At 37.6% G+C, this 13565-nt stretch overlaps 3 protein-coding genes across 4 annotated transcripts; 2 read left to right on the top strand and 1 right to left on the bottom strand.

Annotated features, from left to right (window-relative positions):
- Positions 1–1205: 1205 nt before the first annotated feature.
- LOC113203581 (protein Skeletor, isoforms B/C) lies at positions 1206–4980 on the bottom strand. The gene is made up of 14 exons (XM_026418352.2): positions 4704–4980; positions 3970–4210; positions 3785–3893; positions 3536–3701; positions 3388–3460; positions 3129–3303; positions 2946–3051; positions 2731–2867; positions 2519–2654; positions 2241–2430; positions 2070–2170; positions 1728–1982; positions 1533–1640; positions 1206–1451 (listed from the first exon to the last, which is right to left on the bottom strand). Exons 1-14 carry the CDS (start codon positions 4753–4755, stop codon positions 1255–1257), a joined length of 2046 nt encoding a protein of 681 aa, XP_026274137.1. The 5' UTR covers positions 4756–4980; the 3' UTR covers positions 1206–1254.
- Positions 4981–5459: 479 nt separating this feature from the next.
- Positions 5460–7492, top strand: LOC113203580 (uracil-DNA glycosylase-like). The gene is made up of 5 exons (XM_026418350.2): positions 5460–6228; positions 6355–6505; positions 6653–6695; positions 6798–6886; positions 6976–7492. Exons 1-5 carry the CDS (start codon positions 5722–5724, stop codon positions 7296–7298), a joined length of 1113 nt encoding a protein of 370 aa, XP_026274135.1. The 5' UTR covers positions 5460–5721; the 3' UTR covers positions 7299–7492.
- A 142-nt stretch (positions 7493–7634) lies between these two features.
- Positions 7635–12867, top strand: LOC113203579 (autophagy-related protein 13 homolog). Of its 2 annotated transcripts, none has more exons than XM_026418349.2 (7): positions 7635–8397; positions 8635–8817; positions 8897–9062; positions 9135–9321; positions 9421–9598; positions 9728–9934; positions 10263–12867. In XM_026418349.2, the coding sequence occupies exons 1-7, from the start codon at positions 8245–8247 to the stop codon at positions 10479–10481; spliced, it is 1293 nt and encodes a 430-aa protein (XP_026274134.1). In that variant the 5' UTR covers positions 7635–8244; the 3' UTR covers positions 10482–12867. The 2 variants fall into 2 exon arrangements, with proteins under 2 accessions (XP_026274134.1, XP_026274133.1); XM_026418348.2 differs by having other exon boundaries at positions 9728–9943.
- Positions 12868–13565: the final 698 nt, after the last annotated feature.

Raw genomic sequence — 13565 nt, 5'->3', positions numbered from 1 at the left:
GAATGACATTTATCATTACATACTTACTAGCCATATTCATCTGGTACTTTTGTTCCTTTTGATGATGGTTGTGGTCCAACACCAACATAAAAGTACTAATAGATTTTTTTATTAACTTTATTGCTGCCTTTGTTAGGTGATTATCCCATGATATGGTTTTCATCACCGAGTATACCAACTAACATTACTGTGTATTTTTAAATAGTTTTTTTTTTGTTTTTGTATAAACTTATACAAATCAGCTGTCAGTGTTCGATTTATTTACGTCTTGCCATTTGTATGTGATTTTAATGGACTGAGTTTGGGACACAGTCTCACAAACGCACTGGGTTCATTGCTGCTCAAAAGTATTTGTATGTCACTATCTTTGCTTTGCACCATCTGATTGGCAAACTAGCATCCTTGTATGCTTTTCACCAGGTACCAGGTATGGTAATTGTTCTAAGTTTGCATTAATGTTAAGAGCTGCCAAAAATTGTTCTTCTTGTTGAACTGTTAAATTGACATTTTTTGTAAACTTTATAGAGAACGTGATATTTGAGCTACATTAGTCCTCACTTTGAAACTTGATTTTTTATCCATAAACTATTGGCTAATACAGAATTTTTGGCTGTATTGAACCAATGTAGTGATGGTGTGTCAGAGCTGGTAGCCTTTATCATCCCAGGTTGTGATTAAAGTAGTGTACTAGTCGTCAGTATTTCTAATCAGAAAGTGTTCTACTGTGATATCTTTGTACTCTGGATAAATTCCAGATTGTGGATGATCTCAGCTCTGTCAATTAAAACTATGTAGCAGTCTGCAAATTGTAATATGATCCAATGTAGAATCAACATTGAAATCTTCTCTGTACAGATTTCTTGTGACCAAAGTGACCACACCTTTGAAAAATTTCATATGTCAGAACAGATGGTTCATACTTATTTCGTTCTGGTGCTTTGTAGGAATGGAAACTGCTCCATAGTATTCTCCTTTTTAGCAGCAGCACCATTTTCCTTACAGCCAAATATGATGTTCTGCCTAATCCATTGTTTTAAACTTCCATTTATGCTTCAGAGTTGTAACATTATTTAGTGCACAGTATAAATATGTAATATACCTTTGTTACAAAAAATATCTATACTTGAGAAAACCTGTTTTCTGTGTGTCAACTAGAATGCAAAATGATGATTGCTAAATGAATTACATTTCTCCATTCATCAAGATTATTAGTTGTTCATCTCAGCTCATTTATTATATTTCTTTTTACTAGAGTCAGATAAAGTGTGATCCTAGGCTTACAATACTTGTCAATAGTAGGAATCTTGATGGTAAGCTGGTAAAAGCTGAGCCACGAGCAAAATTGTCTACAATATGAATTTTCCAACCCATATTGTTATGAGTGAAGCTATTGTAGTAAACAATGTCTGGCCATGAGGTATTAGGTGTCACTTCAAGAACAGCAGGGTCACCTGTGAAAATCAAGCAGAACAATCATCCAATATGTTAATCTTTCTAGTTTTTTAAATTTAATTAATTTATTGTTAACTCACCAGGTTCACATGTAAATTCCAAGCTACGGTTGAATTTCTTGAAAGTCGGGAAGTCATCATCAAGTCGGCGGTCTTTGCTCTTATGCCGGCTGAGACAAAGCGGACCAGCTGAAAAACGGAATTATACCATTAAGTTAGACTATTGCCACTTATTGTATTATTTTGAAGGTCCTTCATCTATAATTTCTTAATCACCAGCAAGTGGTCGAGGTTGTCCACGCCGCAGAAATTCAACACCTGCCAAAACTCTAACTTCTCTTTGCGCAGCATCACTGAGGCGATCAAAACCTCCATGGGGTTCATCAGTGATTATAAGAGGATGATATGTTTCTGCACTATGAGGATTATTACCACCACGTACCCGAAAAGCATAAGTCAAGCCTCGTCGCATCCAAAGTTCTGGTATAAGCATGCCATTGATATACCAGGATAGTCCCATGGATGTCATACCTAAACAAGGAAAAATCATGGAATGCGGAAAAAAAACTTTAAAATCCTAGGTATATACATAGAATTAGGAAAAGTAACAAGAACTACCTGTTTGGCCTTGATATCCACGTTTTCCTCCTGATGGGCCAAGGGTTGCAGTGAATGTGCGGGTTGTGCGGTCTAGGATGAGATTTGGTTCCCAAGGCTCTCTGCCAGTGTTAAAATATAATGTTAAAATTTTGTTGAGAGATAATTTTTTAACATTTCAGATAAATTTACCTTATTTTTTCCAAAGGTTTTGTAAATGCAAAGCAGTTGTCATAGTTGTCTTTTCGTGATAATTCAAGCCTTACATTTCCACGTGCATAGAAATCATGAAATGTGGGTTCCTTGTTGTGATCCAGATGACCTAAGGCCCAGACAACGTAAACACCCCCTTCAGTTGGAAACTCTCTATCATTTTTATCAGCTGTAATTACAAAGAATCAAAATGTCAGATAAGGATATTTAAAAAAAAAATAGAAAAAAGTGAAAAATTGCAATTTAATGAGATGTACCTGACATTAGCATACGTCTGTATGTGATGTAGGTCACACCATCTACCCTTTCAGCTGTGTGAAGCTGATTGTCGTCCAAGCCTCCTATCAAGTCGTCTCGGCAAACACCCTTGTGTTGGCCAAGAACTTTTATACACTGGAGGAAATTAAAATTTAACTTTTGCTCTTATATAAAGGGCATTAAAGATGTAAAAGATTCACATTGTACTTACAGGAGATAAGGCTGTAACATTATAATCTGTTGCATATCCTCGAAAACCATCCATATAAGCAACAGCAATATCAGCACCCATCATCTGACTGCGATCCACTGCACCACTGAGACCAAATGACATGTAAGCGTCATCGTCTGGAAAACAGAAGAAACTTGAGACAAGGAAGGTTAAGAATCAGGTTAGTTACAGTCCAACCAGAATTTTTTCCTTACCTATTTGCCCTGCTAGTTCAATAGTAATTTGTGGCCCAAAAACATCCCAGCCAACTTGTAAATCTTTATGCAACTGGTAACAATTTGGAAGAGCTTTTTTTCGGGGCTGAAATCAGAAGTGGTATTGAGCCAATGACTGTAGTAAACAGGAGAGTTTGTAAAAAATTAAAAATGATAACTCACAATTATTTTGACTAGTGAAGGGGGTACATTCAACCCGTCAGGCACTATTACTGAACCATAATTTTCTTTTGATTCCACATCATATATACTCAGCCAGTCAATATCAAATATTGTTAAATCACCAGGCAGTTCCAAAGTGACAGTTTCTCTCTTATATGCCCGAATGGGGTCCAAACTGGAACATAAATATTTTACTATGCCAAAATTGTATTGAGAGATAGGATAGTTTTGAGAATGACATTTATCATTACATACTTACTAGCCATATTCATCTGGTACTTTTGTTCCTTTTGATGATGGTTGTGGTCCAACACCAACATAAAAGTAAGTATCTGCAAATTGATTGTTGTATATGAGTGTCAACAGTAACATTTTTTAAAGAACCAGATTACCAATAGTAATTAAACCTTTGCCAGCTCCGTTATAGTTCAGCTCAGGTATTCGGAAGGTCTTTGCATCTATAATTTCAATGGACTCTGATCCAACATCATGGGATCGTTTACTTAGCTGAGAAATTTTTTGAACTGTTGGTGGTTCAAAGTCCTCAGGGATGTATAAGTCACCAAAAGCATTCTTGAGAAAAAAGAAAAATGTTAGTTGTTTTTCAAAACATTAGAAATATGATGGGAAGCTTAGTATGGAATTAGAAATGATACCTGACTTGTAAGATCATAAATGGCAAACCATTTTATTTCTGTGATCTTCTTTCCATCTGGTAAAGTAATAGTGAAGTCTTTGTTGAAGTACCGTGCCAAAATATTTGTCCTTGTAACAAAATTAAGACATTGTTAACATCCAAACAATTAAAAGAAATAATTACTACTAAAATTAGATTGCTTACTTTCCATATTCATCTGGTACAATAAATCCTTGCGGTCCTGGGCGATTAGATGCACCAGCCCAGAAAAATGTATCAGCTCCATTTCCATCATAATTAAATTCAGTCAACAAAAATGTGTACTCATCAACTGCATACACATCTCCAGATACTTGGTGATGGTACGAATTTATTTTTCCTAAAAATTTTCCTCTATACACTTCTTTTTCTTCACATTGTGAAAGGCATAAAACTTGAAATATAACTGTAGAAGATAAAATACAAATTTTAGGAAATTATTATGTTCAATGATTTTTCAAAAATCCTAAACTGCAACTTTGCCTTCAGCCAGCTTCTTTATTTTTAACGCGATATGAGGATCTCATGTTTCACCGGGCGTTTAAGTCACCATAAGCGTGCCCTCGGAATGTCCAAAAGGGGCCCAGAGGGAAGATCTCTTCTGACTTTCCTAAACTCAATTTTAACTTCAAATAAGCAAACGAAAACTGAATAAAAAATTCAAATCAGTAAATCTTCCCTTGGAAAGATTTTTTTTTTTTCAGAAGTACATCTATGTAGCGGCAATCAAACATCTGCTTCCGCGCCCGTGTTTTGCCTTGAACGCATTTCGGACGCGACAGTTTTTCCAGGGAAGATTGTCGGACAATTTCAGACAATATAGAATCATGGGGCCTTACAGTGATTCAGTGCGATGAGTCACGAACTGAATAGACAATAAAGGAGAAAGCGGGGCTTACCTACAACAGCTAAAACCACTTTTCTACGTGTCGTATTCTTGAAATTTGTCATCTTTCTTCTAGTCCACAACTAATGAAACACATTTCTAGTGCGTTAACGATAGGTGGACCTTAAGTGCATGTTTACATGCCCGGTCTGAGACCTGAGCCGTCGAGAAAATATTCTCGGCACTCAAGAAATTCTTTGGTGAGGCGCTATCCACCATCAAGGCAACTTGCCACTCACGGATACAGACAGAGACGGAGACGGGAGGGCATAACGCGGGGAGAGGGAAGGGAAGGAGGGGATAACGGAGCACGCGAGTAACGGGAAGTGGAAAGGGGCCCCCGGGGGGGGGCAGCCGTCCAGCACCGGGGCATATTCACGCTCCCATCGCAATTTTAGAAGATATCAAAGCCCACATCAAAATTTCATTTGTGAGTCACACAAGTGGCAAAGTGAATGAACGTCGACGTCGACATTTGTCCAGCAAGCATTCCTTCTTAATTTTCGCGGGCCAAAAACCGAATGGGGCGCACGCACGGGTATCGACCTCTCGACAAAGCTTCGGCAGGAGTACCAGCCTGTTGGTACTAAATATTTGTTGAGATAAAAGCTCTCAATTTCTTTATCATGAAAAACGATTTAAGAAAGGTTGGAGAAAAATGTCATCATTGCAGAAAGGAAAACACTTCTGTTAGCACATATATGCTTGCGCCAGGGGCAGTATCGTTACGTGATGGTGATAGGTATCACGCAGTGATACCAGGTTGATCAGCTGTAGGAAAGGCGGCAAAAACCCAAAGAGAAGTGTTTGGGTTTGGTTAGTTACACGTGACAAGACAATCGTCAAGTCAAACTATTTCTTCACGTCCTATGACATATATTTTGATTTGAAATAAGTGAATGAAACGAACCTTGTGGTGATAAATTTTCTCAAATTACGATTTTCAGTTGTAGTTTCTATCACGTCAATTTTTGTATTTGATAAATAGAGACGGGACCTTCTTCTAAGGATTACCATAGCTGGAGGTTCCCATGTCGGCCCAAAAGAGTTTGACGTCCTTTTTCAAGCCAGTACCCAAGAAACGCTCTTTGAGCGACGACAATGTTCTTAGTGAAAATTGCGCTAGCAAGAAAAAATTAAAATTGGAAAATGATTTTGAAAATGAAAAGAGACAACTAACAGTTGATCCGGTAAAAGATTGTGATCTTGTAGACCCTGAAGCAAAATCTAAATCAATGGATGATGTAGTTACTGAAAAAACAACCAAAGAAGGTACTTGCGAAGAAAAAGAAGATAAAAATAGTTTAGTTGATGAGAAGAAGGCTTCCAAAGAAAATGACCCTAGTGTCTTGAGCACTCCGCCAAACAAAAAAACCCAGGATAAAACAATAATGTCACCCTTTGGCATGCTTACCCCATTGCAGTGTCTTGCTCGTATCAAGAGTCAAGCTGCTAAAACTCCTGCCCTTCATCCGTGCATTGGATCAACGTGGTTTTTTGCATTGCATTCTGAATTTCAGAAACCATACTTCTCAAAGGTATGTATATTTTTTTATTTACTATTTGGCAAAGTTAATTCTAAGTCTAAAAAACTTTTTTTACTTGTAGAATGAAACATGGCAGGATACTGATTTTGCTTATCTTAATTTTTTTGATCATAACAGCTTAGTGAATTTGTGACCCGTGAACGTGAGAGAGGACGTGTGTATCCTCCAGCAGACCAAGTGTGGACGTGGACTACCAAGGTCCCAATTAAAGATATTAAAGTTGTAATTCTTGGCCAAGATCCTTACCACAATCCAGGACAAGCACATGGTGAGAACCTTTAACACTTTTGTCGCAGGGGGGTCCCCTTTTATATGCTATCGTGGCCACATGTGTGTTCATGTGGGACTCAACATATTAAATTGAGCTTCTTTCAATGCCAGGAGTCTCCCTTTTTAATTCTAAGCTCTTTTCTAGGTCTGTGCTTTAGCGTTCCTAAAGGAGTGACTCCTCCTCCAAGGTAATGTATCATGAAGCAAAGCGTATTCATTTATCTTTTATCTTTATTCCTTCACACCTTGTACAAATTTGAAAAAGCTTAATTTATTACTTCTGTCACCAGCTTAGTAAATATGTATAAGGAACTTGCTGCTGATATACCAGGATTTACTGCTCCAAAACATGGCTATCTAGAAGGCTGGGCTGAGCAAGGTATTTATTCAACTGTATTAAATTTTTGAAGAACATTTTACCACTTTACCAACACGCTATTGACAATTGCTTTCACTAATTTGTCCTAGGTGTTCTACTTCTCAATGCATGTCTCACTGTCCGAGCCAATACTCCTAATTCACACAAGGACCAGGGTTGGGAACAGCTCACTGACGCAGTAATCAAGTATATTAGTACAAATAACAGAAATGTTGTGTTTTTACTGTGGGGTTCATATGCCCAGAAGAAGGGGTCAGTCGTGGACCAAAAGAAGCATCATATTCTCAAAACAGTGCATCCCTCACCACTCTCAGCTCACAGAGGATTTCTCGGATGTAGACATTTTTCCCAGTGTAATGATTTTCTGAAGAAGGCAGGAAAGAAACCCATAGATTGGTCCCATCTACCATAAATAGTGCTGTTTTTTAAAAGTGACAAGTATGCAACAACTTCTTTTACATGCATGTAATTGTGTTTAGTTTATACATCAAACTATACTCTTGGAAATATTTTAAAGAGGATTTGTCAATATTTTATATCTTGTCAGTTTTGAGTTGCTTTCTTGGTGGCAATCCAAAATAAATTTTTTTATTATCCTTGCTATAATACTGTTAAAATAATTTTCCTGTACTATCTCCTTAGCTTTCGAAACAATTTGAAGTTGGCGCTGGAACACGGCTGGCGAGGACTTCCTTACGTTTTTCCAATGTTGGCACTACTAAGGGTTGCGTTTGAGGAAGAAGTGTTGTCTCTTGTCTCCCTTCCCCTCATTCAGGAGAGGCGCTGACGCTGAAGGACGAAGGACTTGCTCTTTTCGTACACATCGCGCGTGTGCGTGTCCTCGCTCGAGTCCTCGCTCGAGTCACGTAGTGTCAGTGTCATGGAATGAATGGAATCTTCTATTTTGGCCTGCGGTTGTACCGTCGTCTGCATTCGAAGAGGAGGGCATGACCCCGGCCATTTCCTGGCTTCCTCACATTAGAACTATGCTTTGGGATTTTAAGGGAATTTTCGGTCGATGCCGTGGCGAAATAGCTGCTTTTAGCTCTCCTCCTTCACCCCGGCGTGTGATAGGCCATCGTGCGGGGGAGTGGTCGTGGAAACCGTGATAAGCAAGACGAACACTCGACAACTTCTCGTCGCGATTGTTATCAAATTTGTATTACGCTGTGTGAAGTGCCAGTCTATTTATGGTAGACCAAAACAAGTGTGTGCTGGCTCAGGCTAGGCAGACCTTGGTGTATTGGTCTTGGTGCTGGCCCACTCCCTGCCGTGATGTGAACTTCAGTGAATATCTTAGGACAAATGGTTGTGTTGGAGCTTAGTGATTTTTTCTGTAGAGTTTTGAAAATTTGAAAATGGCCGCTGTGAAATTGGGTATTCAGGACAAGAAAGACTTGGACAAGTTCACCAAGTTTCTCGCCTTAAAAGCTGCTCAGATTATTGTTCAATCTCGTCTTGGAGAAAAAGTGCACACAAAGTGCAAACCACACTCCTCTGGCACTGACTGGGTAAGAATGAAAAATATCGAAATCTCTGTGACACAAAATTGTGTTAGCTGTAATTCTTTGGGTGTTCATTTAAGCGTGAGAATACCGCTTTGTTTACAAAAATAGCCAACCATAACCTCATTTTTTTTTCATCATATATGTTGGTAACATAGTGTTTCAGCTGACTTAGACATATTGACATACTGTGACCATGCTGTGTATTTGCAACATCCCATTTATTCTTTTAATTTTTTTCAGTTCAATTTGGCCATCAAAGATTTACCGGAAGTACTGACAGAAGCCAAGAAAGTGCTCTGTGGTGAAGTTGCCACAGCTCAACTCCCATTGTGTGTTGAAATTTCATTACGAACTGTCGAGGGGGACACAATGATGCTTGAAACTTGGTGTTTAGGAATGCTTCCTGATCAGTGTGATCCATCTGTGAGTACTTTTTATCTTTCATTTGTTATCGAAGTATTGAACCCTTGATTATTAGTACTAGTTATCATTTTACTTTCAGGTGAGAATAACTTATACAGTATATAATAGGATGAGCATTTTGTTGAAATCCCTGGTGTCTGTAACAAGATGCACTCCAGCCTATAAATTATCTCGGCGTCAGGGTCCAGATTCCTTTGTTATATGCTATCGCATATATGTTGGCGAACCCCAATTCCACAATTTAGGTATTACACTAATTGGCAATATCTTGTGTTTCTTTTACTACCTTTCAATCTAATCCTTCTTTTCTTTCTCAGGAGAAGGTTACAGCCAAGTTCGTGTAGGGCAACTTAGCACCCCTGTTGGAACATTACAATTGTCAGTGGCATATCGCACTAAAATGACAATCAGTCCACAACACACAGGAAGAGATACATCAATTATGCTTAAGTCTGATCACTTTCGACCAGATCTTAGTCCAAGAATCGTTACTCGTAAAGAAAGGTACGAAACCTATGCTATGTTGCATTCATATCAATGCCTTAGATGGAAAGTATTAATTGTTTTCTTACTTGGAAATTGTGACTTCTTAATTGATTTCAGTGTTTCAAGCTCTGTGCTTATAGCTGAGGAAAATACTACATCCCTCAGTGAAACCATAAAAGTTGGAGCATTTGCAGACAACAGTAGACCACCTGCTCCTCCTGGAGATTCAGACCTAGTTTTCCCAGATGTTCCTTTCAGCAGTTTACTTTTACCTAAACAACAATCCCCACCTCAAGTGAGTATTTATTTTAGTATAGTATCATATCATGTTTTATGGATATTAGTTCTCAGTGTTCTGAGTTACTAACTCATAGAGAAGTGCTCACTTAAATTTTAAAAGTCTTCTTTGTCTGTTTTTGTACAGGGATCTCCACTTCAAATGCCTATACTCACTGCTCAATTTTCTAAACAAGAGACAATTACAAATACGGCAATTAATACTCCGCTTCCTGATGATAACTCAGAATTGAGTAGTGATTCCAATGGGAATGTTACTCCTCGTGCTATCTCTGCATCGAATTCTCGACGCTCAAGCTGTTCATTAGCATCAGCCAATGAAGACTTCATTATGGTAGACTTGGTAATATATTATAGCTGACTAACACGACAATCTGCTTCAGTGAATTGCTAAAGATTTGTGCAAATTTGTGCTCTTTCTAAAAAAAATTCTAAAACTAATATCCTGATTTGAACTTCATTTATGTACATCTGTACACCTCTGAATTACTTGTTTGGTTTTAAAATAAGAATGAAATTGAAGAGTTTAACAAAGTAGCCATAACTGTTGCAATTAACTCTTTCATGTTTGAACACACATCTAGTGCCTCTTCATCATATCTTTTCCCATTTCATAAGTGCTTTGAATTAATTTAATGTGTCTTATCTAATTTTATTTTCAGAAAACACCCTTTGCTGGTAGTAATGCCAACAGTGATTTAGGGGCATTCTATCGAGAATGCCAGAGTGCACCACCCCTCAGAACTTTTCAAGAAGTCCCAACTCTTGCTCAGCAAGTTGAAGATTTAACTGAGCAGCTAGAAGCATTTGAGAGTAATATGGCAGCATATGATGAGGTGCTTGGACAATTGTGCCCTCACCTCCCAACAGACACTAATTGACAAATTTAGTGAAAGAAATTTCCAAGGGTGGTCAAACCCAGAAAACTGTGACTGAATTGTGGCCATGCGGCACTGAATGTGTTAACACAGTGAAATTGTTCCTTTTATGTTTTCCGACGTTTTGTACTCAATCTGAGTTTGTTGTAGGTTGTGTTCTAACTTTCCAATTTACAGTATATTGGCCACTGTGGGCTCCTTCACTGCTGTCTCCTTGAAATGTGTCTGTTAAGCGTGATAAGATAGAAGAAAAGAAAAAAAAGCTTTCATGAAAATATCATGACAGGTCTGTGAATCAGAATTATGTGAGTTTTATTGGGAACATTAAAGAACTTGTACTTGTAGACTGTGGTCAGTCAAAACTCAATTCTGAATTAGCATAGTAACACTGCTTGTTTTTGGATTTTTATTAATAATTGATAAGATTTTATACCCAAAGTTTTGGATGAACCTAACTTTTGTATCAATCATAAAAGAATTCAGTCAAATTTGAAGGATGTAGGTTAGTAAAGAGTTAAGCTGTGATGAATAAGAATGAACTTATTAATTAAATTTAATGAATGGTGAAAGCTTCTTTTATAAAGCTATCACAGTTGTTATTTATTCAAGTACAGTATTGCTATTTGACAATTGAAGGGAAGAGGCCTAATTCCAACCCCTCTCCTTGATCTACAAGAAATTTCTGATTGCTTTCTTTACACTTTCAAATGTGGACATGATGATAAATGCTGGCACAAGCCAAATATCTTTATACTTAATATTTTGGTCTAAAATCTTTTTAAGGGGCACCATTGAGAGATAATATTGGGTTTGACATTAGCAGGTACAAAGAGCCAATATCAATTTTAGTTATGTGCATCTGTTTGGAACTGTTCTATTTCATGAACAGTGATTTACTCTAATATCTATCCGCATGTCTTTCAGTGCTGGGAAAACAATTGTCAGTCATATTAAACAGTATCACTAAGACTGAGAATTTAGCATTTGTATTGGCATATATGCAAGTTGTAAATGCTTTTCTGAGTTAAGATAATGTTTGGCATAAAGGTGAAGGTTTGCATGGTGACTCAAGCTTATTTTATTTTAATGTGCATTTTAATTATCTAATTAAAATTTCTAGTCCTGTTAACGAAGTCATAAAGTTTGTTGCTGATGGAAGTTTATTAGTGAATTGCTAATATAGTTTAATGTTGTCAAATCTTAAGACTGTTTTACTCTTAAAATTTTAGGCTAAAACAACATATTGCCTAGATTATGTAATACTAATTGTATATTCCTTTTTGTTTTCACATTATGACGTTATTTTAGTCCATACCTTTGTTTTTAGTAAGGCTCAGTCTCATGACAGGCATGAACCGTGACTTAGTCAGGACTCAGTCCTGGGGAGGCCATAGAGATCAGTTTATCAGCTTGGGAAAACCCTTTCTCAGGGAGCCGTTCTTTGCGGCATCCCTAGGATTGAGTTTTTTTTTAGCGCCTATGCTGTGACTGAGATACTCTTTGCAGCTGTTGTGAGACTGCATCTTTGTCATCGAAAAGGTATCGTTAGTCTTATAAATGCTTGGTTAGTGTTGGCTCAATTGTACTGCTTTGTTTCATATTTCAAAAAATATTGGCGTTGAAGCCATAAGGTGCTGGGCATGCTTACACATGGATTTTGAAGTGCCTTATATCAGCTCTCATTTTTAAGTTTTCATAGCAACATTTTGGAGTGACTTTGTACTTGCCCTAGCATCTAGAACCCTTTTGCAAGGGTTTTCTTTCCGATTTAAACAATGGACTTGAAGTTTTAATAAAAATCCATATGATTTAAGAAATGAAGTTTCAGTCTTGTATGTAGTAACGATCTGTACGTTACCAACCAATAACTGTGTTGTAATTATCAAATTTAATTGACATGCTTTTTTATAAAAATTGTGTACCAATATGGTGATATTTATCTGTTCATTGATTATTTATTTGATATCGTGTAAATCTTTTATTTGATATCGTGTAAATCTTTTCTCATGTTGCCTTTTTTCTTTTTATATCTGCTCCTTTCAAATTGTAATATTCCTACAGCTTGTCTTAAAGCTGCTTACTCAATGAGTAACATCCCTGTTCATAAATTGTGATATGTATGGGACTGATTGTGCCAAACTGGCATAGTTCTTGTTTATGTAAGATAAGAATATGCTGAGACTTAAAATTTGTCTTCTTTTGCTTTGGTTTCTCAAGTTAGTGGTTGAGCAAAACCAGTTTTGCTTTATACATTTTCTAAAGTGTAATTACTTAAAGATTTGTCAAACTTATGAGTTTTGGCATGTGATATTTATTATATTTTAATATTATTCATTATCAGCTTTGTAATCTTTGTGCAGTGTCTTGCATAATTACATTAAGTAATCTATGTTCAATTTCTTTTTATAGACCTGCTCCAGCTCTAATGCTCCTTCCCATGTCCTTCCCTCAACCACTAGACATTGCTTGCACACGAAAAAAAAGACCACTAACACAATATCACTTCTTTGACCCCAAGCTCCCCTCCAAGACAACAGAGTTATATAAACTTCTTCAATAAGCCATCCCGTCTAGACGGAGTATACGCTACGGCACTTTTCCACTAGTCGGCCAAGGTGTATAAATCAGAGCAGGAATGACAAGAACCGCGCCGCCGTTAACCTGTTGTTGGTCACTATTGTGAAGACCTAAGGCATTTCCGAGGAATTCAATGCTGGTGTCACTGTAAAGTCATTTTGACTTGCTCGATTTTCTCTATTTTCACAGGATCCGGCGTCCGGTCGTTACCTAGTCGTAGGCCAAATATACATACATTAATTAGTGGTTCACCTTGACTTTCGAGAGTCACAGAGACGGGCTCAACTCAGGGGTTACTGAGTCAGCGAGTCAATCGCAAATACAGTAGTCGCATGGAATGGATCGTTCTACAATAAAATGACCTTCGCACCCGCGCCACTGATTTTATTTTATTCGATTAACTCCGTATTTTCGCGCCCTGTTGTCGGAGCCTCTATTCGCTCGCCTCAGTATCTATTCTGAGGTAGATGAGCGAAGATGCCTTTGCTTATCAAGCTCGTTTGATTGGTG

The sequence above is a fragment of the Frankliniella occidentalis genome, unplaced genomic scaffold, assembly GCF_000697945.3.
Source record: "Frankliniella occidentalis isolate FOCC.00 unplaced genomic scaffold, Focc_3.1 Scaffold14, whole genome shotgun sequence".
NCBI classification, from domain to species: domain Eukaryota; kingdom Metazoa; phylum Arthropoda; class Insecta; order Thysanoptera; family Thripidae; genus Frankliniella; species Frankliniella occidentalis.
This window is presented reverse-complemented; position numbering and strand designations above follow the sequence as displayed.